Source organism: Neomonachus schauinslandi, chromosome 14, assembly GCF_002201575.2.
Source record: "Neomonachus schauinslandi chromosome 14, ASM220157v2, whole genome shotgun sequence".
NCBI lineage: Eukaryota > Metazoa > Chordata > Mammalia > Carnivora > Phocidae > Neomonachus > Neomonachus schauinslandi.
The window spans coordinates 77097296-77125154 of record NC_058416.1 but is presented as its reverse complement, the minus strand read 5'-3'; the positions used below and the strand labels follow the sequence as shown (position 1 = coordinate 77125154).

At 44.6% G+C, this 27859-nt stretch overlaps 1 protein-coding gene across 1 annotated transcript; it reads left to right on the top strand.

The window, feature by feature from the left end:
* Positions 1–1440: 1440 nt before the first annotated feature.
* TMEM233 (transmembrane protein 233) lies at positions 1441–27654 on the top strand. Its single transcript, XM_021703461.2, has 2 exons — positions 1441–1626; positions 27514–27654. The coding sequence occupies exons 1-2, from the start codon at positions 1441–1443 to the stop codon at positions 27652–27654; spliced, it is 327 nt and encodes a 108-aa protein (XP_021559136.2).
* Positions 27655–27859: the final 205 nt, after the last annotated feature.

The window sequence follows — 27859 nt, the reverse complement described above, 5'->3', positions numbered from 1 at the left end:
CCTTTCTCAGAGAGTCTGCAGTCCAACGAGGGAGGCAGATATCAGAATCAGTATGGCCCCTTGAGAAGTGAGAGCATCCCAGATAATCGGTTCATGTTCTGAGAAAGTCAAGCAGATGATTAATACTTTTGCTGCATTGTGATGTGAGCAACTATTTTTGAAACTACGCATAATAAAATTACTTATATTTCTCTGTGGCCCTGCCAGCTCCCAATATCTGGATTTTGGGTGACATATATGCACCAAGGGATATTGGGTCTGAGATACTGCATAATGACTGTATTTGGGGGGGGAATAGCTTCCCAATAAAAAAACCTAACATGTACAGAGCACTTAGATTCACCTGCTTTGAGCTGCAATTTTATAGTGTTCACAACATCCCCATGAGGAAGGGATTCCTATTATCCACTTTTTTCAGATGAAGGAACTGGAGTTCTGTGAGGTGAAGGGACTTTCCTGAGGTCATTCAACTCAAATGTGACAATTTCCCATCTCTGTCTGGGTTTGGAGCCTCAGTTCTGGTCCATAACCCCCTCTCATGAATTGCTTAGATAATGATGCAATTGCTCTCCTCATGCTGGTTGCCAAAGTAGACCCCTCTGTCTTCTTCCCATCCCAATTATCCACCTGGGTTGTTTACACCAGCCAGCTGTACCTGCTTCTCCCTCCAGGGGCCCTCTAGGTAGAAATGTGGAGAGGAGAGGGTTCCTTGTTTGTACCCTTGGGAAAAAGTGGATGGCACCCAGACTGGCCCCTACTGGCTGGCTATACTCAGGCTTGCTCTCCAAAGGACCCCTGTGCAGTGCCCAAAGGGTTGGGCCCAATTCTGAGCACCTTGCTCCCTGCCCACCTGTCGGGGAAGAGAAATTACTGGGGCTCCGTGTTCCAAGTCTGAGAAGGGATCGGATCAGGAAAAAGCAAACTGTTAGTCAAAGGGAAGTAGTCAGTCTGTGGCCACCTGCACAGAGTTGGGTTGCCTTCTGTTGCAGGAGGGAATGTATTCAAATTCAGCCGCTTGAAAAGATGAGCTGGTCATCTTGAGACCGCAGGCTGGCCAGTTTGAAAGAAACGTAAAGAACCTTCACTCTCCCCTGCGCTGAGCCTCCTTTTATTTCGGACTTAGAGGGAGTCTGTGCGCCTGTCTGATGGTCTCTGGGTGTGTCCTTCCAGGAGTGCCTGTCCCGTTTCTTACGGCTCCCTCCTCCTCCCTGCCGCCTCCCCTCACTCCCTCGTTCCCTCCCTCCCTCTTGTGTGGAGGCTCTTGGCCCAGGTCCCTCAGCCGGGGAGGGTGCAAGCGGAGGATGCAGGAGAGGTGAGGTCACGTCTCCCTTGAGCCCCGCGCCGCTTACTTTTCAGAGCCTCGCCACGAGCAGGCGGCCTCAGTCTCCGACCGCGCGGACCCTGCGCTCCTCCACCCACCCTGCCCCGCCGTCCTCGCCCATGTCTCAGTGCGACCCCAGCTCGGACTTCAAGAGGGCTCTGGACAGCAGTCCGGAGGCCAACACCGAGGATGACAAGACCGAGGAGGACGTGCCCATGCCCAAGAACTACTTGTGGCTCGCCATCGTCTCGTGTTTTTGCCCCGCGTACCCCATCAACATCGTGGCTTTCGTCTTCTCCATCATGGTGAGTGAATGAGGACCTGGAGCCGCCAGGGAGGGAAGACCTGGGAGGCGTTGCCAGAGTGCTGGGCACCCAGCGCGCTCTCCACCGCTCCCTCACGCACTGCCCGGCACACCCCGGCTTTTCGGTCCTTTGCGCCTCCTCCTCACTTTTCTCAGGCTCTCAGCACTCTGCCCTCAACCACTGGCGCTTCCTCTGTGCTGCCTGTAGCGCTCAGAGCCCTGATCCAACCTCTCCCAGGCCGGCTTTCCACCTCCTTCCATCGCCCATCGTGCACTCTGTCCAACCCGGAGAGTTCTTCCGTGGACTCTGTGGCTTCTTTCCCTGCCTGCCTCCTCTGACATTCGTAGGCACGGGTCGGGTTCTTCTCAACCTGCTTTTCTAGAACCTCAAAGTGTGCCACCCTTGCAGGCAAAAAGCACGGCCCGTTCTCTAAGTGCACGGGTTCTAGGGCCCCCCTCTGTGCCCCGCCGGGGCTCCCCCTCTCCAGCCCGTGGCACTCTTTTAGCATGCAGTCTTTGCTCTACTGAGCCCAGCGCTTCGCCCTGGCCACTTCCTGGCGGTCCCCAAGCGATTTCCGACGCCCTCTCCTTGATCCTGGTCCCATGCCTTCTTAGGCACCCCTCTCCGGGGCAACAGCTCCTTCTTACTCTTTCTACGCCAGCTCCCTCTCCTTGGCACTCTCTGGCACCCCTTTGGCCCCCTCTTTCCAGCGCGCCCTCTCGCTCTCCAGGCTTTTCTGGAGCGCCCCTTTTGCCCCTCTCACCTGCAACGCGAGCCCTGGCCTTTTACTCTTTCTGCCCCAGCATGTCGTAGTTCTTCCCTCATTTGCTGCGCGCAGACCCTATCTCCGCCTTTCTTGGCATCCCCCAAGGGCTCCCAGGCTCCCCTACATCGCTCAGTCCCGCGCGGAGGGCGCTCTCGGTAATGCACTGGCCACACCGTGCGCCCTTAGCGCGTCGGCCTCCCAAACCACGCTCCTCGGCTGCTGGTGTTCCAGTCTGTCCTCCCAGAGCTCGGCTCCGCGGCCCCTTTCAGCCCGGGTAGGAACTCCCGGGCGAACCCCACCAGGAGGGCGGCGAGCGCCCACGAGGCCCTGCCTTATTGACTGGAGCAGCTGGCCCGCGGGTGGCAGCGGGTAAGGTTCCGCCCGGCACTGTCCCGGGACAACCCTTGGCGGCGATCTACCTCCCCAATTGCAGACCGAGAGAGTCGGATGCAGCTCAGGGAAGATTGAGAGTCACCGCCCCCTTCCCCCATTCAAGTCCGCCCACACCTGCCCACGGGGGGCACCGTATTCGCTTCGTGGGTGCACACAAAGACCTCATTTGCACGCGCAACCGCTCTTCCCCAACCCCCGTTTGTCCCCTCTCCGTATCAACATTCAAGCGTGCCGCCACTTCCCTTCCGACTGCCTGGGTTCAAACCCTAGTTCGGACCACAGACTAGCTGTATGATCTCTGGAAATCACTGCATCTCTCTTCAGTCTTTTTGTCTGTAAAATGGGAATAATCGTAGCCATAATTTACTGAGGTTGCTGGATTAATGAGATGATTGTAAAATGCTTGGAACAGTGTTCAGTATGATGTTATTATTAGATCTTTACTCAAATGTCACTTCCTGAGGCCTTCCCTGATAGAGGTTTAAAATCAAAATCCCACAAGCTCTATTCCCCTTTCCTTGCTGTTTTCTGCCCAGAGCACTCCTCTTCACATGACATACTGTTTTATTAATATGCTTACTCTCTGTGCCCCCTCCTTAGAGTATAAGCCCTATGAGGGTAGGAGTATTTGTGGGTGTTGTTTGTTGCTGTATCTTCAGCACCTAGAAGAGAATCTGGCAGGTGGCAGATACTCCATAAACACACGAAATGAATGCATGTGTGAATGAATGAATGGTGTTAATGGATCATGATGTCTGCCTCACTTCTGCTGCCTTTTTCCCCAGACTGGAGCCAGGAAAACTGTGGTATCAGGTTCCTTAGGACCAGCCAGCCAGTTTGCTCTCTTCCTTCCTCACCAGAAATACCAGTCTTGGGTTTTTCTCCAGGCAGTAGCAGACACTCTGGCTGGAATTGGTGCTCACACACTATCCTGATTTATTAATGAATCAGCAGCCACTTCGCCCTTTTTCCCAGGGCCAATTATAAAACTGCCTGCAAAGGCTTTTTCCTTCACTGATCTGAGAAGAGCTAACACTCCAGCTCGTGGTGACAGGCTGGATACTAATGATGCCACTTGGTGTGTCCAGGGGGATAAGACTGGTACATGCTTTGAATGGAAACCTCTTTTTCTTATCCCCCCCCCCATTTCCTCCCTCAAGACTTTTCCAGTAGTTTTACAGCAAGACACCACTCTCACACCAGAACACAGACACTGGACTTGGAAAGTCGACTAGAGGCAAGTTTCACACCTTCTTAAAGCCTTGGTTTCTTCATCTAGAGAATGGGAATGTGAAAAACATTTTAAGTTGAGCAAAACTGTTATAAGGATGTTACAGGATAAGGCATGTCCAGCTCCCAGCATTGTGCTAGGTACATGCAATAATCGTTGCACAGATGGATCGATTTGGAGCCTGGAAACAACATAAGCCACATATGAAAACAAACAGAACATCAAATAAGTGAAACCCAAATTCTGAAGAGCTTCCCACACTCTCCCCCATCGCGCACCCGCTAAGGTGTTTTCCCACTGAAACCGTGCGGATCTAGGCTTGACATGTTTCATGATAAAGACTCCAGAGTCCAAAGAATAAAGAGGAAGAGGAAGGTGTGTAGGAGGAAGGGGGCGGACCAACTCTGCCTCTGTGTGCCTTGCCTATGGTGTCTTGTGGGGTCTGGCTCTTTTCAAGTCTGACTTACCTGTAATTTGTGGTACAGCCAGGCACACTGTTGCTGGGTGTGGCGCCAGTCCCCACGGAGGCATTAAAAAATGCTGGGGAGCATCTGTGGTGTCACAGTGATTTGGGGCCTTACTGGTATTTGTTGGAAAGGGCAAAGAGGACTAACATCCTGTAGTGCTGGAGTCTGTCCCCCAGTGCAGACCTGACCTACCCCAAACATCAACAACACCCCAATCAAGAAACACTGTAAGGTAATGCAAAGTGATATAAACATGACTGTATGGAAAATATTGATAAGGCTCAAAATAACTAGTTCCCAGAGATCTCAAAACAGTGAGACCTTTACTTATTAAACCAAGCCAGAGAAGACTTCTAGAAATTACCAAGTTGGAGGAGATGTTGGCAAATAAGAAAACGACTTCAAAAAATACACATTTGAGAAGAACGTTCCTCAAGCTGTGGGCATCTATGATCTTTCCACCACCCTATGCGGAGGTAGGGAAGTCCTGGGGGTTGTGAGGCAGTCAGTGCCCTGCAGACGAGAATCGGTACAACATGGCTTTGTCCTATTGGAACTTTGGTGGGTCAAGCGTTGCCAGTGGCAGAAACACGGAAATCTTGGCTTCTCTGTGTATTGAAAGTGCACTTAACCTGTACTCAATTTCAGGGATGCATATCTCAAGAACTTCTCCCCAGACTGGGCCACTTCTAGCCCATATCACATGTCCATGGGAATTTGAAAATGGCATCCCTTCTCCTCGCAGATGCAGCCCTGCACCAGGGCACATGGCTTAGAGAGTAGAGCCCAGGCTGGCTTTCAAGCCTCACTCCCCATGCTCCCACCCATCACTGGTTATCTCTGTTTATGCCATCTGAAAGGAACTCCATAATTTCCATATGGCTTTTGACTCCAGAGAAAGAATGCCTGTTCATTCAACAAATATTTACTGAGCACCTATTATGTGCCAGGCTCTATCCCAGACATTGATATACTCCCTTACCTCTATCAAGGAGTAAATAAGATCAACAAGGTTTCTGTGCTATTAGATGTAGAAGGAGAAAAGTTCTAGGCAGATTGCAGGAGTACTGGCAATTTTAGGTTGAGTTCGCCATCTGTTGGTTGTGTAGCTGGAATTTGCTACCTGACTCAAGAGACTGGAGCTGAGTCCATGCTGAGCCTCCATTCACACAGCTGAACCAATCTGGTCACTCTAAGTGTGGATACCAAATGACTTTGGACTGGGTGATCTATAAGCCTTCTTTCATCAGAACAACTTCTCCTTCACACTTACAGAAACTGTCTAGACACCAACCACTGAGGTTCAAGTCCTTTTCTGCCATTTACTATGTCCGTGATTTCATGCCACTGATTCAATCTTTCTGAGGCTTGGTTTTTCAATCTTTGTAAAATGGGGATCGTGATAGTACCTATTCAAGTACTGCTCTGAAGACTGAATGATAAAAGTTAAATGTTTTCATCCCATTGCCTGGGACATAGCTAGAACTCAGTAAGTATGATGACGATGGTGATGATGGGAAAGGATGATGATGTGTATATTTTAGGGATACATGCCATTGCCTTTTCCAGTGGCAGTTTTCCTCTTTTTATTGAGACCAGAAAATTCAGTAAGAACAAAAGCAATAACAAGAAAATAGGTCACTGGAATAGATAATTGTTGTAGCCTAAAAGTAAGTATTAATGCTAAGCTGGGATGCATACAAATAAACAAGTAAGACTTTTGGTTCAGCATGGAATATTGAACAGGCCTATTTTTCTCCACTCCCTTCTGCAACCACTTAAAATAACAGTAAGTGAATCTAAAAGAGTACAAATACCCAAGGACAAGTTAGGGGAACAGATGAAGAGAGGAGAGAGGTGACAAATTCTTGGAACATGGAAAATGGCTAGTTGAGCACTGACTGACCTTACAGAGTAGATATTACTGAATTCTGAATCCTGCAGAAGAAGGAGCCAACAAGAATAAAGTCCGTTTACCCTGAGAAACTGTAGAAAGGCTCAGAAATTTGAGGTGCCAATTAAAGATACAACCTTTGAAGGTAGGAATAAAGAGTAGGGCTGAAGAGTGGAGGAGTGTTTGAAAGTCTTGCTTAAGAAGTCAGTACTACGGGTGCCTGGGTGGCTCAGTTGGTTAAGCAGCTGCCTTCGGCTCAGGTCATGATCCCAGGGTCCTGGGATCGAGTCCCACATCGGGCTCCCGGCTCAGCGGGAAGCCTGCTTCTCCCTCTCCCACTCCCCCTGCTTGTGTTCCTGCTCTCGCTGTCTCTGTCTCTGTCAAATAAATAAATAAAATCTTTAAAAAAAAATTTAAAAAAAGAAGTCAGTACTACCAGAGATCATCTGCCAGTCCATGCTGCAGGCACCTGACAGAAGATGGGAGATTTGCTCTCTGGTGAGATTAAACAGAATGGCTCTAGACACCAGGCACAGCTGAGGGTAAAGTTAAGGTATCATCGAACAAGGAAGGCTCTAGCTCCTGTCCCCACTTTGTACCCCGACCCTGGCATCCAGGCAGGAGACTGGAGAATTTCTCTCCAAGAATGTGACTATACCAAAAGAAAAAAACCTACAGGGTGCCTGGGTGGCTCAGTTGGTTAAGTGACTGCCTTTGGCTCAGGTCATGATCCTGGAGTCCCTGGATAGAGTCCCGCATCGGGCTCCCTGCTCAGCAGGGAGTCTGCTTCTCCCTCTGACCCTCCCCCCTCTCATGCTCTCTCTCTCTCAGTCTCTCTCAAATAAATAAATAAATAAAATCTTTTAAAAAAAAAGAAAAAAAGAAAAAACCTACAGATACAAACATGTAGAAGTTCTCCAGAGAAATAATAAAAGCCCCACCCAATCATGAGTGGCTGCCCATCTGTTGATAGGCCCATCCTCACCCACAGAACTTCCAAGAAGTTTTTCAGTGTCTCACTTTCAAATAGGAACAGGCAGAAGAAGATTATCGGACGTTTAAGCAGTTCTTCTGAATTAAGAGACCTGTGGTTTACAGAAGAAATGAAATGTAAGGAAATAAATAATGCCAAAAGCAGAAGAAAATTTAAGGATAGATGATGAACATCCTTAGAGAAATAAGAAATTATGTGGTGTCCACAAAACAAGGACAGGTTGGGAAAAAAATAAATCAGAGAAGCAAAACAGAGATTTGGGGAATTAAAAATATGAGGGTAGATTTTTTAAAAAAAAGTGGAAGGATTAGAAGTCAAAGTTGAGGGAAGCTCAAGGAAGTAATACAAAAATCAAAAAAGATAGAAAATGTGGAAGCAACTCAAATGTCCATCAACAGATAAATGGATAAGTAAAATTTGGCATACACATACAATGGAATATTATTCAGCCTTTCAAAGAAAGGAAATTCTGACGCATGCTACAACATAACCCTTGAAGACATTATGCTAAGTGAGAAGCCAGCCACAAAAGGACAAATATTATAGGATTCCACTTACATGAGGCACCTAGAGTAGTCACATTCATAAAGACAGAAAGGAGACGGTGATTGTTAGTGGCTAGAGACAGAGGGGAATGTTTACTGGTACAAAGTCTCAATTTGGGAAGATGGAAAGTTCTGGAGACAGATGGTGGTGATGGTTGCACAACAGTGTGAATGTACTTAATGTCACTGAACTGTACCCTTAAAAATAGTTAAAATAGTAAATTTTATGTTATATATATCTTATCACAATAAAAAAAATGAGGAAGGAAATTTTCCTCCCCCAAAAGATGGAAATAATAAAAAAAATACAAGAAAATTTGAGAATTGTTCCCAGAAATCCAACATCCAATCAGAAAGTTCATAAAAGGGGTGCCTGGGTGGCTCAGATGGTAAAGCGTCTGCCTTTGGCTCAGGTCATGATCTCAGAGTCCTGGGATCGAGCCCCATGTCAGGTTCCCAGCTCAGCGGGGAGTCTGCTTCTCTTTCTCCCTCTCCCCCTGCTCATGCTCTCCCTCCCTCTGTATCTGTCTGTCTCAAATGAATAAATAAAACCTTTAAAAAAAGAAAAGAAAAAAGATGGGGCGCCTGGGTGGCTCAGTCGTTAAGCGTCTGCCTTTGGCTCAGGTCATGATCCCAGGGTCCTGGGATCGAGCCCCACATCAGGCTCCCTGCCCCGCGGGAAGACTGCTTCTCCCTCTCCCACTCCCCCTGCTTGTGTTCCCTCTCTCGCTGTCTCTCTCTCTGTCAAATAAATAAATAAAATCTTAAAAAAAAAAAAAAGAAAAGAAAAGAAAAAAGAAAGTTCAAGAAAATCCAAACGAACAAAGGGAGGAAATTATTAAATAAATAATACAGGAAAAATGTCTAGAACTGAATGCTTGAGTTTCCAGATTGCAAGAGTCCCTTGGTACCCAATAAAATGAATGAAATTATATGTGTACCAAAGCACATCATGGTGAAATTTCAGATATTTAAGGGTAAAATTTCTCTCCAATCCTACAAATTTATAAGAAGAAAAAACATGCCATGGATGCATTCATAATGGCTTTGGAATTCTCATCAGTAATGCTGACTTCAAAATCCAAAAGGAAAATTATTTCCAACCTCAATTTAGACCCATCCAAGCAATCAGTCAAGGGAGAGAAAAGAATAGGCATTTTCAGACATTCAAGATCTCAAAAAAAATTAAAAAAAAAAAAATCCAAACAACAGCAACAAAAACTACCTGCCATACACCTTTTCCCAGCAAGCTATGGGAGGATGTGCTCCCCCAAAACAAAGCAGTATATCAAGAAAGAGAAAGACATAGGATCCAGCAAAAAAGGTCCAACACAGAAAAGAGGCAAAGAGAAATCCTCCTCAAAACAAGGCAACAGGTCTCATAAACCCGCAGAGGATACAGTTGATAATGGATCGGTGGTCTGAAAGCCATTGTCAAAATCCATTATCTGGTCATGGGCTGGCACAGTGAGCTACAGCCCTGCCCTGTGCCTGACCACACCTGCTCTAGAAGACAAGGTCTGTGGTCAAAAAGAAAGTAAATACCCACAGGATGAAAGACAAACCAAACTGTTCTTTCCAATTGACCCAGGCTCCACTGGGGACTGCTCATCCATCAAAACTAGATTTCAAGTGGACTTCAATTAAGTTTAGAGGGGAGTTTTTTTGGGCTTTTTTTGTGACCAAGGCAGAACTTGGAAATAACAGGTCTCAGTCCAGGCAGCTAACCCAGGAGATTTCACACTGCTCACTAGTTGGAGCTCTAAATGTTGTAGCTCATTGGGTGTGACTTCTCTCAATCCTCTTTGGCTTTTCCCACATGATCATTAGCTGAGAAATGGGGTAGTAATATTATGGACCCTTATGATTCAGCTCTTATGAATTCCTGCACATGAAGCTCTGAAGAGTATTAAAATGGTTCAAGATGATAAAGATCTTACCTGAAGTGTGTCACTGTTGGAAATTTTTTTTTTAAGATTTTATTTATTTATTTGACAGAGACACAGCAAGAGAGGGAACACAAGCAGGGGGAGTGTGACAGGGAGAAGCAGGCTTCCCGCCGAGCAGGGAGCCCTATGCGAGGCTCAATCCCAGGACCCTGGGATCATGACCTGAGCCAAAGGCAGACGCTTAGCAACTGAGTCACCCAGGTGCCCCAGAAAATACATTTTAAATACCATTTAAATTTACTGATAAAATGATATAATGGCTGTGTCATAAGCTAACATAGGAAATATAGATGGAACAAGAATGGCTGCTAATAGATAGTGAAACTGGGCTATGGGAGCATGGGGATTCATTATATTATTTTCTTGATTTTTTTCATGTTTAAAAAATTCCATTACAGTTTTTTAAAAAAAAAAAGGAAAAGGAAAAAAAGAAGTCCAGCCAGAACCTGTTTCCCAAAGTCATCAAACACTGCCCAGATAACAATAGCAGCTATTAAATGAGCTGGCAAAACGGGGCCATGGTTGAGGTGCAGTTTGTCATTAATTAGTAAGCAAATTATTTCTCACTTATAATGTATGAATTTTAATGATGACTTTGGAGGAAACCTGCAAATAATTATCAAGGGGAGACCAGGTAGGAGGAGTCACCTTCCAGAACAGTGCTTCACAAACTTTAACCACTTGGGGATCTTGTTAAATGCAGACTTCACTCCTCTTTCAAAACTCAGCTGGAAAATCACCTCCTCCATAAGGCCTTTCTTGATTGCCTCCCTCACCCTGGGCTGTGCCCATTATACTCTGAACAGATTTCTCTGAGGACACCTTTACTTCTTTGCACCAATTTGTGTATGTGAACCCCTTGAGGTGGCACTGTGGGCCCCAGGGACTAGCACAATGCTGAGCACATGGTCAGTAGGTAACATATGTTGAATGAATGAATGACTGGCTAAAGAGACCTAAGTTTTTCCCTACCTTTATCTCTGAGGATTCCCCTCCCTTCCCAGCCGTGTTCTGCATTTCTGCCAAAACTTTTTTGAAAAATATCCAGGAGACCCAGGCTAACGCCACAGGTCACTGAGTGGTTGGCCAAAGCTTGGTTCTTGTGATAACTTTCCTGGCTGGTCTGGAGCTCACCAACATCCTCATACTGCAGACCAATGGGTCCACATTTGGAAATTGGTCTCTCTTCTCAACGTGCTAGGATTACGCGCTCCACTCATCCGGAAATTTGATGCCTTCCGAGTGTGAGCCTGAACATATCTGAAAACCTCCAGTTATTGCAAGTTCAAGAAGTAAGCCAGACTTTTCAAAAACCATGCTTCTCGGACAACTGGTTCTGCTCAATGTTAAAAAGTTTTGCCAAAAAAAGGGGTAGGGAGGGGGGGTGATGAAATTGAGAAGTCAAATGCTAAATTAAGCAAAAATAAACTGTTTCCTTTCCTTTGGGGTTTCTCAGAACCTTTGGCCAAACACTGTGCCTTGTGGTTCTTCAGTGGAATAGTATAACACAGAGCATTTACTAAGCATGCTGCCCAGGATCCTTTGATCCTAAGGCTAATACACCACAAAGCCGTGCTTAATGATTGTGGTTCTCATGGCTTAATGGATTGAGCCATTGTTGATAGGGAGGAATGGCAGGGTGCTCCATCCCTAACATTCTTGCATTATAGACCCACCTCTCTGCACTTTCTTCCAACATAAGTATTTTTTTTTTTTAAAGATTTTATTTATTTATTTGAGACAGAGAGAATGAGAGAGACAGAGAGCACATGAGAGGGGGAAGGGTCAGAGGGAGAAGCAGGCTCCCCGCCGAGCAGGGAGCCCGATGCGGAACTCGATCCCGGGACTCCAGGACCATGACCTGAGCCGAAGGCAGTCGCTTAACCAACTGAGCCACCCAGGCGCCCCCAACATAAGTATTTTTAATGGGTCTCCCTAGCCAAACTTCTGCTGACGTTCTTCCTCCCTCGTTCTCTTCTATAGGTGAAATTCAGAAATTCATCTTTCTGTTTCCTTTACTCTTTATAGTGTATGTCCTATTCCCCCAAACTGAAGGAGACTTTCTGTATTTAACTCCCTCTTTTGATAACTTCATTTGTTCTTTGTTCTGGATAATTTTGGTAGTGTGGTATTGCCATTATCAACATCATCATCATCGACAACATCATCATATTTGTCCATATGTCTTTACTTCTCAAAACATTTCCATATGGACACAATTTCACTTTTTCCTCGTAAAATCCCAGCAAGGTATGCAGGAAAGCTGTTTGCCCCATTTATCCATGAGGAAGCAAAGCTTGGAAAGGTGACACTGAGTAATGTATAGAATTGTTGAATCACTATATTGAAACTAATATAACACTGTATATTAATTATACTGGAATTTTTTTTTAAAAAAGAAAAGAAAGGTGACCCTAGTGGACAAAATCAAACATGATAGTCCTTGCCCCCATGTAGTTTACAGTCTAGACTCTTAACCAACTGAGCCACCCAGGCGCCCCTACAGTCTAGACTCTTGAAGGATTATGATCAGGTGGCTATGCCCCACCCTTTGATAGGAATACAGCTTGGATGTTCTGAAAGCTTTCCCTTTTAATAGATCTGCCCCAACAATAGAATAAGCATCATATAATACTCTCAATCAAGCCTGGCAGAATTCCTCTCTAGCTTTTTGGTTTTAATGATAGATAGGCAAAAGGAAAATTCCCACTTGTCCTTGAAGATATTTATGGAGAGAAACAGCCCAGAAGCACAAGAAGGAGATAGACAAGCATGAATGAATAAAAGGGTGATGGCGAGGAAATGTGCCTTGTGATCTGCAAGCCCCATCTCTGAACTCCCAGTACTACCTTTAGGCACAGAAACTTAGGAGCAAGCAAAATCAAAATGAGAAATCCCAAAGTCATCTGAAAACTCAGACGTTATTACTAAAGTGCCCATGTCCATCAAGCTATTTTGATGGAGCCTTGCTATCGAGGAGTTAGGGATCTAAGACAATGCTGATCTATATAAAAAAAGTTCTGGGCGCCTGGGTGGCTCAGTTGGTTGAGCGACTGCCTTCGGCTCAGGTCATGATCCTGGAGTCCCAGGATCGAGTCCCGCATCGGGCTCCCCCTGCTCGGCGGGGAGTCTGCTTCTCCCTCTGACCCTCCTCCCTCTCATGCTCTCTGTCTCTCATTCTCTCTGTCTCAAATAAATAAAAAAAATAAAATCTTTAAAAAAAAAAAAAGTTCTTACACCTGAACAGAAGTATCTGAGGCTGTGTTCAGGCATTAATGTAAGTCTATATAGGTATGTGAGTCTGTGTGTGTGTGTGAGAGAGAGGAGAGAGACAGAGACAAACAGAGAGGCAGAGATACACACACATAGACAGAGACAGAGAGGTAACCTCACTTCCCACTGGCCAAATATGTACTAGAGATACAGGGATGGTGAAGAGGAGGATGGTTTTGAGAGAAGAGGTGTTTTTGTTTAAGATTTATTTATTTATTTGAGAGAGAGAGAGAGAGAGAGAGCATGAGCAGGGGTAGGGGCAGAAGAAGAGGGAGAAGCAGATTCCCCGCTGAGCAGGGAGCCCGACACGGGACTCTATCCCAGGCCCCTGAGATCATGACCTGAGCCAAAGGCAGATGCTTAACTGACTGAGCCACCCAGGTGCCCCAAGAAAAGAGGTGCCTTAAAGAAAAGGGAACATATTCTAAAATCAGGATTTCAATATTGGCAATTCAATAGATCAAACAATAGCAAACAAAAATTTAAAACATACTATTTTCCATAGCGAAGCCCACTTTTTTGTTCTCTCAACCACACAGAGGGCACCTGATGCTCCTGAGGTAAGTTCTTCATGCTTTTGAAGAACATGTGGCTCATAGTATCTCCCCTTGAGCAACACTTTCCTAGGGATCTACCAACAGAAAGAAATGGACTCTGGCAAGAATGTCTCTAACACTTCAACATCCCATAAGCCCCCAAAAAAGTCCCTTCCACATTTGTGCTTGATTGTGACAAAGTCCAAAACCCATTTTCAATGAGAAGGAAAACAGAAGAGGCAGGGCATGTGGCAAATAGACATCTGTATGGCCAAAGACAGAGAAAGCCTGGGTCACCAGCCTTTCTTCCAATTATGGCATCCTGGGCCCCAGCCGCCATGGTAGGAAGTTGGTTGGGCGGCACTTAGCTCCGAGCTTCAAAGAAGAAAGGTGGGAAAAGGAATTCAGATGAGGGAAGAGAGCTTTAAGCCAACACAAACATCACTCGAATATGCCTGGTCCCCCTTGGAGAAGATACCACAGCATTTGGGAAACCTCTGGCCACTTTTCAAGGTTAGGAAGTAAGGAGGGGGGGGTTCTCTCATATTCATTCACTTGTTCAACAATGTCTGAACACTTAATATGTGCCAGACATTATGGTGACCCTTAATACTGCTGGCATTTGGGGCATCTGTGAGCTAGCTGGTTCTCTGACTAGAAGAGGCCTATATGTTGGGTCAGTGAATTAACTTCTCTTCTTCCCCTCAAGATTTCTGAACTGGTTGAGAAAGAAGACACAGGAAACAAACAGATGATCTATTTGCAGAGTGTGGCTTCAGATCCACAGCCAAAGGGATCCACTCTGCCCCAGATTGGGCAAACTTGCCCAATACTCCATGGGCTGCACAGGACAACCACAGCCTTCCCTGTTTGTTGAATGAGACAGTCAAGGTCTCAGCTCTCTAGGAACTTGTCTTAGTGGGAGAAGACAGACCATATACAGGTTAGCACATAAACAAGATCATTTCAGAGAGTGGTAAGCGCTGTGAAGAAAATAAGCAAGGAAGTATGAGAGAGAAAGACTAGTGGGGGCAGGAGGTGGAGAAGAGAATCTACTTTAGAAAGGGTGGTTGGCTGAAGGATGAAATCAAGCCAGCCATGGGAAGATCTGGGCAGAGCCAGGAAGTGCAAAGGCCCTGGGGCAGAATAAGCATGGTGGCAGAATATTCCAGGGACAAATACGATGATATCTATGTCATCCACTTAAAATGGACCTAACTCCCCCAGGAAGGAATCCCAGAATAGGCCACAAAATAGAGAACTAGGGCTTCTGTTATCCAGGGTGGGCGGGGGGAGAGGGGATGTCACACAAGAGCTCTTCATAGATCATTACTTTGCCTCGGCCCCAAGCCATACTGCTCCCACATGTAGGAGCAAATTCTTGGTTTACTTTTACTTCAACCCTCATTCCAAACTAGAACAATCACTCAGAACTAATTTGGTCCCTGAAGAAGCAATATCCATTTTTGCCTGGGTCCCAGTTTCCCTAAGGCATTCATGACCTGTGAGTGCAAATATAGTTGACATTAATAAACAACAGCCCAGGCTTCACTGGTTCTTGGCCCTCCCTGCCACGTCAACTCCTGCAAAATTCCTTTCTGTATTTCTGAGAGGTGTTTCTCACGTGCTCACACAAAACTCTAATGCGCTGTTAACACCAGCAGGGCCTGGCAGCTGCTTCCGGTGGACACCGGGGTAACTGTCAAATGCCCCCCGGGCTGCTTCTAAGCCCTCACATCATTGCTTGCCTGACACCATCAACTTCTCTGGCCTCCATCATTTGTCCACTGGAGCCCTCGAGATGCAAAAGCTCTGTCACCAGGCCTTGCTTCTTTAAAAAAAAAAAAAAAGTGTACAACTCAAGTGATTTTTAGTATACTCACAAGGTTGTGCAATCATTACCAGTCCTTAATTCCAATAAATTTTCATCACCCCAGAAAGAAATTCCATACCCATTAGCAATCATTTGCCATGCCTCTTTCCCCTAACCCTTGGCAACCACTAATTGACTTTCTGTATCTATGGATTTACCTATTCTAGACGTCATGTATAAACGGAATCATACATTATATGATCTTTTATGTCTGGCTTCTTTCACTTAGCATAGTGTTTTCCAGGTTCAGCCATGCTCACGCACCAGTCAGTACCTCTTTTTAAAGTGAGGTAATATTCCATTGTATGAAAAGACCACATTTTGTTTTTCCATTCACTTGTTGATGGACATTTGGGTTGATTCCATTTTTTTGGCTATCATCAGTAATGCTCTATGAACGTTCATGGATAAGTTCTTGTGTATGTATGTTTTCTTCTCTTGGGTGTATACTTAGGAGCGGAATTGCGGAGTCATACTGTAACTCTATGTTAACTTTTTTAGAAACTGCCGAATGTTTCCAAAGCAGCTGTGCTGTTTGGACAGTTTCATGCAGGAGGGTTCCAGTGTCCCCATCTCCTCAATAAAACTTGTCTGTTGTTTTTTAAATATTTTTTATTTTGTTTGTTTTAGAGAGAGAGAAAGAGCACAAGTGCAAGTGGGGGAGAGGGCAGAGGGAGAGGGACAAGCAGACTCCCCAGTGAGCGCAGAGCCTGACATGGGGCTCCATCCCAGGACCCTGAGACCATGACCTGAGCCGAAATCAAGAGTCAGATGCTTAGGGCGCCTGGGTGGCTCAGTTGGTTAAGTGATTGCCTTCGGCTCAGGTCATGATCCTGGAGTCCCGGGATCGAGTCCCGCATCGGGCTCCCTGCTCGGCGAGGAGCCTGCTTCTCCCTCTGACCCTCCCCCCTCTCATGTACTCTCATTCTCGCTCTCTCAAATAAATAAATAAATCTTTAAAAAAAAAAAAGAGTCAGATGCTTAACTGACTGAGCCCCCCAGGTGCCCCTTGTCTGTCTTTTTTATTCTAGCCATCCTAGTGGGTATCTTGTGGTTTAGATTTGCAGCTTCTCAATGACTAATGATATTGAGCATCTTCTCATGTCCTTATTGGCCACTTGTATATCTTGTTTGAAAAAAACGTCTAGGGGCGCCTGGGTGGCTCAGTTGGTTAAGCGACTGCCTTCGGCTCAGGTCATGATCCTGGAGTCCCAGGATCGGGTCCCATATCAGGCTCCTTGCTCAGCAGGGGGTCTGCTTCTCCCTCTGACCCTCCCCCCTCTCAAGTGCTCTCTCTCTCTCATTCTCTCTCAAATAAATAAATAAAATCTTTAAAAAAAAAAAAAGAAAGAAAAAAACATCTATTCAGATCCTTTGCCATTTTTAATTGAGTTGTTTGTCTTTTTGTTGTTGAATTGTAAGAGTTCTTTATATATTCTGGATATAAGTCCTTTATCTGATATCTAATAGGCTGTCTGGCCCTTGCTTCTTTCACTTGCTTTGAGACCCTAGTCCGGGGGGGGTAGTCTATGTGTTGCAGAGTTTCCAATAAAACAACTTTTTTCTTTTTCTTTTCTTTCTTTTTTTTTTTTTTTTTTTTGCTTGTAGCCTCTCTCTCCAGCCCCCAGCAAGAACTGGCAACAGAGTCAAAGGCAGATACTGGTGGTTCAGGCTCTGCACTCAACTCGAGTTCTAAACCCTGCCCCATCCCTTCCACCTACCTTCTCTGAACCTTGGTTTTCCCACCTATACACTGGGAATGTTAGTGCAGATCTTTCCACATTGTTTTCAAGAGGAAATGAGACACTGCTGGGTCCTTCACAGGCATGATCTCAATTAAGCCTCACAAACAGCCTGTGTTGTAGACATTATTACCCCCATTTTACAAATGAGGAAAACTGAGACTCGGAGCCATCCCTACAAGGCCTTATTTTCCTTTGAGGTCAGCTACGACCATGTTAAAGATTCAAATATCTATTGTATAATACTGTCTGTAATAAAATGAGATGTAGCACAATTCACATAAACATAGACCAGTACTGGGGGCAGGGGTGGCTTCCATTTAAGTGAAAAACTGTCAGTAACTCTGGCTTATGAAGTAAAAGTGGCTAAAACTCCCTCATGAGCGCTTGACCTCAAGCCACAAATTCTTTATTCTGGTCATTCACACAGCAAACCCATGTCTGCCATTCTAAGGCAGAAGCCCACCCTTCAGGACTCTGACACAGAAGTTCGATGACTCAGTTTACCCTCTGTTCTGCCACTACCAAAATGACTGGTCGCCTTGTTCAGAAAGTTAAGTTGGCCAACTGCTGCATGTCAGTGTTTGTTTGCATTGTTTGTGTTACTGGTTTGCTTTTCTGTCCATTCAACCTCGTATAAGGGAACTGAAGAAATACTAAGTGTCAGACCCTCCATTAGGCACTGGGAAAAGGGTGATGAGTAAAAAGTAAAAACGCTCATGGAGCTCACAATCAGGTGGTGGAGTCACTCAGCAACAGGGTAAAATAACTGAGTCGCATCAAGAGGAGGGCATGAAGGAAACAGATGAAGACTGAGACAGCACATAGGTCAGGGGACCTACTGAAGATGGGGTGACCTGAGAAGGCTGCCCTGAGGAAGTAGACATGAAAGCCGAGACCGGAAGAAAGAACAGGCACTGGCCACATGAGACATCAAGGGAGGAGGGCTTCCAGCAGAGGAAATGACCAGGACAAAGACGGGGGTGGGGTGGGGGGTCTGGAAAGAGGGAGGTGGGGAGCAAGGATGAAGGTTCCAAATGGGGCTGGAGAGGCAGGCAGAGGTCAGACCCTGCAGGGCTTGGCAGGCCATGATTAAGAACATGCGTCTCTCTCCCAGAGCAATGGGGAGCGGAGGACAGGTTTCCAGCCAAGGTCACTCAGGGCTCCCATCCCATCTCCCAACATGAGTGATTTACGCTGTCTTCTCTTCTGGCATTATCAGACATCAAGAGCTTTCCAGAAAAGCTACTTCCCACTGTGATGTCACTGCCTGCTTCACTGCTTACCTGTCCCAGGTAACAGAAATGTGTTCTATGACCTACCAAGGGGGAAGAGGACTTTTGGTTTTTACCCAGGTCTTTTTTTCTTAACAGTAGACATAATCCTAAGGAGGAGCAATTGGGCAAGGGGAATGTGGAGCATACCAAAGTATATATATATATATATATATTTTAAGATTTTATTTATTTATTTGACAGAGAGACACAGCGAGAGAGGGAACGCAAGCAGGGGGAGTGGGAGAGGGAGAAGCAGGCTTCCCGCCGAGCAGAGAGCCCCATGTCGGGCTTGATCCCAGGACACTGGGCTGAAGGCAGACGCTTAACGACTGAGCCACCCAGGCGCCCCATACCAAAGTATATCTAACAGCTCATTTGTTTTCATCCTCATCAATCAGCATATGGCATAATAATAATAATATCGATGTAATAGCTAATGCTTACAGGCGCGATTTCCCAAGCACTGCTCAAAGCACTTTACGTGTATTAACTCATTTAATCCATAATGACCAGGAAACCAAAATATAAAAACAACAACAACAAATGACAATGTCTCCCATTGTTATTATTTTGTGTTTGGGGGCTAATTTTGTTCGAGGGTGAATGTGGGATTTCTGAGCACGTTTGGTGGTAGGCAAGAACAAAGAAAATGAACAAATTTAGGACAGGGAGATCAGTAGCACAGATTAGAGACATATTTGCCCTATTTTTCACATCAGTGGCCAAGGTTTTATTAAATTGGAATCAAGTCAGCTACATGAAGCTGGGTTATCCACAATGTATTAAATCTAGCTCTTAGGTTCTTGTGGACATAAAGACGTAGTTATCGTAAGAGCTCTGCCAATTAACTTATTATCATTCACTGAAGTTTGTAGCCCCCTTAGAAAGCTGCCTTTGGAAGCAGACACATTATTTGCTTCCCTGTCTCTGAGTCTCGGTTTTCTCAGCAGATACAATTTTTTACCCCCATGAGGGTCATGGTGAAGATTCAGTTATATGATGGTATAAAAGGTTAGTCCAGGACCTGGCACAGAGTAGGTACCTTGTGAATATTAACTATTAATTGCCATAATCCATTATTATTGTAACTAACACAAACCCTGGTTTACCTCCAGCCTCTTCTCATCTTTCTCTCTCTCCTCTCCCTCCACTCTTAGATTTCCTCCTGGGTTTTCTTAAGTACCTTCAGTAAGAAAATTATTTCCTACCCCTAGACTTTTGCACGTGCTGTCTTCCCTGCCAGCCTTCCTCTTCCCCCTCAACTCTTTGCAGGCCTGGCCCCTTCTCAAGTCTTCACGTGTCAGTCTACCTACCACCCCCTCAGTGAGAGGTCCCTCCCTGCACCCCATTTTTCTTGCCTTAATAATATTCTGCCATCATCTTGTTTATTAACATGTTTATTTATTTTCGGTCTTCACCAGAATGTAAGCTCCATGAGGGTGGGGAGCACTGTCTGGCACATAGTTGGTGCTCAACAAATGATTTTTGGATGGATGGATGGATGGATGGATGGATGGATGGATGGCTATCCATCTAGGACAGTGGTTCGTGATTCTTCTTGAAATAACCTGGGAAGCTTACAAAAAAGCACCAGAGAATCTTGATTCAATTGGTCATGGAGGGGGCTTGGGCATAGGAATTTGTAAAGTCCCTCCAGGTAATTCTAAGGTCAGTTGGGGATGAGAACCACCAACACAGGGGAATAAAAAAAAAAAAGTACAACTTGGAAGAGTTGCATCTCAAGCCTGCACCTGGTGGCCACTCCATAGGTGATGCTGTCTCATCCAATATCATGTAGGATGTGGCAAGAGTTCTGCTCTAAGACCAGAGGGAAAGGACAAAGTACTTTCCATATTTTCCTGGCTCTGGACAGTGGTATAGCTTTACCATTTGGTGTGAAGTGTCACAAATTTCTAGAACATTGAATCCCCTGGTGTTCAACTCCAGTTAGCAAAATTTATGGAGCTACATGGGGTCTCTCCTTCTTGGAAATGTGGATGCCAGGAGTTGCCTGAACCTTCTGATAGGCAGCCAGGTGTCCTGGCCGCAGAGCCTCATGACACAGTCTTGCTGCTCTCTGCTGCACTTCTGTTTTTGGTTGGGTTTTTGTTTTGTTTTGTTTTTTGAGGTTTGGCATAGAAACAGTCACCCTCATTTCTGGTTCCTGACCAACTTTCCTTCTGTGGGTATTTGAGTATCATGTGTCCATCCAGGGAAGGGATATATAAATAAACTTGAAATAACTTGATGCAGAGACCATGACATCATTAGTATTCACTTCAGGAGAAAGGAGCTTGCCCACGTTTCTGTCAAAGTGTGACCTTTGCTGGCTCATGGCAGCTGACCGAGACCTGGATGCTCTCCTTAGGTTTTGTAATGACTCTTACATTTTGCCAGCATAAGCCCAAGCTTGGAAAAAAGAGAAAAGGCACTGCTGGGGACTCTTGAGTGCCTTACAAAATGTGTGATGAGGCCTCGTTTTTTCTACATCCCGAGAAAGGTTCATTTGCCTCAGAGAGGAAAAGAAAAACTGGAAGGAAACCAAAGGTCCCTCTCTTTAACATACTTTGCATGGTGAACAGAGAAACTTGCTACCCAGCACCTTAAAATAAGCGTAGGTGGGTTGGGAAATTATGAGGTCCACAGCTCAGAAAGGAACTCCAGGCAACATCCAAGCACCACGTATAGGAGTTAGAAGACAATAAATACAGACATGGGGGAAGGATGTAACATGAAAGAATTTCTGTGTGTGGACACTCCAATCTAGATGAGACAAAATTTCATAGAACTATACACACACCCCCCAAAAAAGAGTATATGTAAAAACTGGTGAAATCTGAATAAGGTCTATGCCTGAGTTAACAGTGCCATACCAATGTCAGTTTCCTAGTCTTGACAAAGTACTGTGGTGACATAAGGTATCATTAGGGGAAGCTTGGTGAAGTGTTCATGAGAACTCCTGGTATTATCTATAGTTTGCAAGTTCTCGTGAGCCTCAATCTATATCAAAATAGAAGTTATAATTTGGAAAGAAAATGAACTGGGAGAAACCAGGAGAAAATTTTGCAATATACATAACAGATTATGGTATATTATCTGCTGTGCTATTCAGAAGAGTTGCCACTAGCCATATGTGACTATAGAGTATTCAAAATATGGGTCGTACCACAGGTTTTAATGATATTATTTTGGACATGTTGGGTTAAATCAAATATATATTATTAATTTCCCCTATTTATTTTTACTTTTTAAGTGTGGTTACTGGAAAATTTAAAATTACATATGTGGCTCCTGTTATATTTTTGTTGCACAGTGGTGATCTGTAATATATAAAAAGTTCTCACAAATCAATAAGAAAAAGACAAACTGATAGAAAACTAGACAAAGGATATAAGTACAAAATTCATCAAGAAGAAACACAATTGACCAATAAACATTCATCCATGTAACAAGTATTTATTGATCTCCTATGTTTCAGGCACTGTGTTGGTCACCAGAAAGAGTTTTAAATTCATTGTTCTTAGAAAGTTTCTCTAAGGTGGACATTTCAGCAGAGGTCTGAAGGACGTAAAGATAGCTCAGTCTCACCACTGAATCAAAGAAATGTCATTCTGAGATTCCTTGTAACCTGTCAGAATGGCAAAAAAAAAAAAAAAAAGATTGATAATACACAGTTTTGGCAAGGATGTGGGGGAAACGGCACTTAAGTACTGTTAGTGGAAGTATAAATCTGTCTAGATTTTTGACAGGGCAATTTGACTCTGTCTCTCCAATGTAACTACATCTACCTTTTGATTTAGCAGTTCTATTCCTACGAATCTGTCCTAAGGAGAGGCTCAAACATGTGCAAAAATATATGAATAAGGATGTCTACTGAAGCATATTATGTAACTGCAACAAACTTTAAATGACTTAAATGTCTACTGGTGAGGTACAGCCACAGTTATAGTAAGTGACTACTACAGAGCCATTAAAAAGAAGGGGACAACTATGCTCACAACTTTTCTGCAAGTTTGAAGCTATTTGAAAACAAAAAGTTACCTACCTAAAAAACAATAACAACAAGCACCATGACAATTTAAGATTTTCCCCCAAGGAGGCAAGAATTAGGAACTCTATCAGTATTACTTGTTATTTTAAATCATGCCTGGAGGGAAAAAAAAAAAAGAAAGAGACAGACCTAGAAGCACTAGCTTGAAAAGGCACACCCGCTATAATAGTGAGAAAACGCAAGTTGCAGAACAGATATAGTATAATATTATTCATAACTTTGGAATAAACAGAAAACAAACAAAAAACTCTGTGTGTGTGTGCACATACACTTTTAAATACAATATAAAAATTATTTTCACCTATTTATTTTTATTTTTTAATGGGGCAACTAGAAAATTTAAAATCACATGCATGCCTCCCATTATATTTCTACTGTACAATGCTGATCTACAATATATAAAAAGTTCTCACAAATCAATAAGAAAAAGACAAACTAACAGAAAACTGAACAAAGGAAATAAGTACATCAAGAAGAACTACATTTAACCAATAAACATTCGTATACATGCATACACATTTTACCAAACTAGCTATGTGACTCTGGGCAAATCATTTTAACTTCTCTGTACCTCAATTTTCCCATGAGTAATATGGAAACTCTACCTCACAGACTTGTTATGAGGACTACTGAGATAATCCTTAACACAGTGCCTGGCACACATAAATACTCAATAAACGTTACCTGCTATTAGTTATGTCAAAGAAAGACTCAGAGACCAAAACATTTAGAAAAGAAAAAATTTCACTTGGAAAGAAATGCAAAGAAGTCCAACTTCAAAAGGACCAGCTAGACGAATAAAAGCACAACACAAGTATTTAAAGGAAACAAATGCAAAATTGCCAAGGTTACCAAGTTATACAGTAGTCTGTTCATGATTTAAAAACTTAACAAAGCGAAACAGTATCTTTCTCAAGAGATTACAATATCCACAAAGGAAGTGACCTACGTTTGGGCACCGACATCGCACAAGGCAGAGATGAAGTTGTCTTTGCCAAGACCGATGGGAAATACTCAAGGTTTTAATATTGGAGGGATGTGGGCTCAACAGACCGACTCTGTATTCTTGGGTTATCTCAGGGTGCAAACTGCTGTTTCTTTATCTTGACTGAGACACATGATGTGCTTAGCCATAATGGAAGCAAGAAAGTGTCAGTTTTCCTTTCATATTATTCCTGGGGTGGGGGGATCTAGAAGCAAATATACTAAACTGCGAACAATGGTTATCTCTTGGAAATAAGATGAGAAGAGCTTACTATTTACTGGATGCTTCTGTAGCGTTCGAATGCTTTATGTGTTCACAAATTACATCTGTAATATGTAAAAGAACTAATAAGATCATATAAATGTTAAATATCTAAGCCATCCCCTGTTTCTTTCTAGTTCTCGCACAGCAGATGGGATAGTTTGCTTTCTAAGCTCTTCAGAAAAAGATTTATAAGCCATGCATTTTCTCTACAACCCATTTCCACCACTTCAGTCTGTAGCATCTGCCAGGAGATCCTTAGCACGCAATTCCAATTGGGAAGGGAAAAGAATGACAGCCAATGAATGGGGGAGGGGAGCATTAATTCCTTCTCGCTTCTTTGTTAGATCTCCACCCCAAACCCTGAGATTCCTCAACCAGTGAAGTCCTTCAGAGTGAAATCTGGGAGTTCTAACATCCCCACCCTCATCTCTCCACATCCTTACATTCCCCCAGCAGATTTGCCCCTGGGCAGCCCCTTCTTTAAGGCCCAGAGGAGGAAATGGATTCATAAGAGAACTCATGGGGGGAGGAGAGTCCACAGTGGATACTGAAAGAGGCTTTCATCTGCTTTTCAAGCCAACCATGGCCTCATTCCTAGACGACTCAGCATGTCCTTTAGGAGCCCCAGCGAGAGGGTGGTTTGCAGAGAGAAGGGTCACATACAAGATGCCAGACCGGCAGCAAGTAATGAAGAGTGAGCAAGACTTACTGATGGCTTGCACCCAAATCCCCCTCGGCCAGGTCACCAGTATGGCCCTGCTAACCTGTAGTAAACAAGTAGCTCAAGAAGCCCCCATCTCACCTGTTCTCATGGCACAGATAGAGACGTACCCCTCGGTATGGCAAAGACTTGCTATTCTTCCCACTTGAGAACATGAAACCAGTTTTTTCATCCAAACAGCCAGGAGTTGACAATATTTGGGGGTGGGAGGGGTCTTGTTATTTTTCCTCTGGTTACAGCAACACGAGTGCGTTGCCATGACGAAGCGCATCTCGGAACTGCGTTTTCCAAAGCAGCACAATAGGATAATGATCACTTTAGGAGCATCCAAGTCTACATAACTTTAAACTGGATTGTGAAAAATATAAAAATTAAAAAAGAAATAAGCTGGATTGTGAGCTCAGAATTTGGGGGTCTACGTAGTGACTTTGATCATGAAGACTCTAAAACAAAGTTTCTCAAACTTATGTCCTCAATGATGCTGCTCCAGCAAGGGGCAGAGCCTGATCATCTATGATTCTGACAAGTAGCCCAGATGAGTCTCCTGCACCCCAAAGACCTCAGTGTTGGAGGAAGAACAGACAGATGGTGGCAATTCACAATAAAAGCTAACATTTATGGCGCACATGCTATGTGCTGGGGCAATGCTAACCACTTTGCATGCATTAACTCGTTGGCTCCTCCACTGGAAGGAGGTACTATTACTATTGCCCCCAGTTTACAGATGAGGACACCAAGGCTCAGAAAGCTTGATAACTTGCTCTCATTCTCATAGCGGCTAACACATGGAATTTGAACTCAGCTCTCTGAGCTTAGAGCCCATGCTCTGTTACACACTTCCTCGGAATAAATCTTAAGGTGGTGGGCACCTTGACTGTGCAGGGCATTAAAGATAGCTGTCTAGACCTAAGGTTTTCAATCCTAAGAAGCTTAGAAAAAAAAATGCCATGGCAACAACCCAAGTGTCCCTCGACGGATGAATGCATAAATGAACTGTGATATTACACATACAGTCACTGAATTAGTCACTTAAAATAGTAAAAATTGTAAATTTTATGTATATTTTACCACAATTTTTTTTTTTAGAAAACTGGTATCTGGTCCCCACACCAGTTAAATCAGAATCTCTCCAGGACAACTATCTGTATTTAAAACAAACAAACAAACACTAGCCAGGTGTTTCTAATAAATACTCAGGGTTGAGCAAGCACTCCAGAATTCAGGACTCAGAATTCTGGAACTCTTCCTGCTGTAAGTTCTGGACGTCACTGCAGGTACCTGCCTTCCCATTCGCACCAGACGCCTGCACACAAGCCCCCTTCACTGTCGAGGCCCCCAGCTTGTTGCGAAGGTGGCCAGAATCCAAGAATTAATGGAAGGTTCTGAAAGTGGAAAGCTCAGTGATACACTGGGTGTTTCCCTGGCTTGTAACTGTCTGCATGTGCCTAATCCCCCTTAATAGTCCAGGAAGAGGAGCAATTATTACCAACATGCTGTGATTTCAGCATCAAGAATAGAGGTTCCCACTGAAACCTAAAATTCACCCGCACTGATCAACCTCTGTCCGTAACTCATAAATACGTATTTCCAGTCTTCTTTCAGCAGCAGCAGAACTTTGGGGGGAGCCTCAGCAATGGGAGTTATGATAAAGAGGGCTTATTATAAGATTGTTCAGCTGTCCTGGCCATCCGCTCAGCAGCAAACATTCTCTGAGCACCTCCACATTGCCCCCAAACGAACTCACATCCTGTAGGGAAATGGATATATTCATTCACCCACTTAGCAAATACCTATTTCTTGAGTTCCTCCAATGTACCAGACACTGCTCAAAGTACAAGCAACAGAGGCGATATTTAAAATATTCAACAAGGGGGCGCCTGGGTGGCTCAGTCGTTAAGCGTCTGCCTTCGGCTCAGGTCATGATCCCAGGGTCCTGGGATCGAGCCCCACATCGGGCTCCCTGCTCGGCGGGAAGCCTGCTTCTCCCTCTCCCACTCCCCCTGCTTGTGTTCCCTCTCTCGCTGTGTCTCTCTGTCAAATAAATAAATAAAATCTTTAAAAAATAAAAAATAAAATATTCAACAAGTATTCAAATATTCAACAAAATATTCAATCAGGAAGGATGTTCTGCTGGGCCAAGTGGTAACCCTTAAGTAGCTGGATCATGGGGAAGTCTGCAGGGATTCAGAGGTGGCGTGGCCAGGATGGCTGGGATATTGGGGAGGGGTCGCTGCTCTTTACCAGCCAGTACAGAAGTAGATCGGTGTTTTCCCAGCTGGGAAAGCCATATAGAGTAAGTACCCGTTGAATGACAGCTTGGCTCGGGGATAGAGGGTAAACAGTTCAGCCAAGGTCCCTGACCTCGTGCACTGAACATCTAGTGCAGGAGAGGTGAACTTTTTCTGTAATGGACCAGGCCTTGAGGGCCATATGGCCTCTGATCTAGCTACATAACTCTGTTGTCGCATAAAAGCAGCCACAGACAATTCTAAACAGATGAGTGTGGCTGTGTTCCAAACCAAGTTCATTTATAAAAACAGCAGGCTGGATTTGGCCCATGGACCAGGGTTTGCAAAGCCCATTCTGCTGGATGACGCGTGCATACCTGCTCATTATACAAATATTTATCAAGTGTCTTCTGCATGGGCCTGGGCACTGAATACCTTACTGAACAAAAGGTAAATGGTCCCACGTAGCACTTATACTCTAATGGGAGGGGCCAAAGCAATCCTTTTAATGTGCTAGGGTAAATACTAAGACGAAGGTAATCGGGAAATCCAGAAGGGGAAGGAAGTTAGCCCAGGAGTCCAGGGAAGGCTTCCTGGAGGCGGTGATAACAATGTTGCCTGCTCAGATCAGCCTGAGGAGCGCATGTCTTTCCCTGTGGGTTGTCTGTCATCACCAGCTCTTCCTTTGTGTCCCCCAGTCTCTGAACAGCTACAACGATGGAGACATCGAAGGATCCAAGCGGCTCGGGAGGAATGCCAAGTGGGTGGCCATCGCATCCATCATTATTGGCCTTCTCATCATCGGTATTTCTTGTGCAGTTCACTTCACAAGGAAGTAAGTAGGCTTTTTGAATCCCTCCCGATGTAGAATGCCTTCTCCTGAATGCCCATTGCAATCTGCGAGGACAGGTTAGGTTATGATCCAGGAGCAAACAATCCCAAACCAAAGAGTTCTCATTTTTACTTCCCTGGGGGTACCCAAGCCATGGTGCTTTGTGGAGGGTCTCTCTTCTACCCAGTCACTCAGGGCCCAGGCTATCCAAA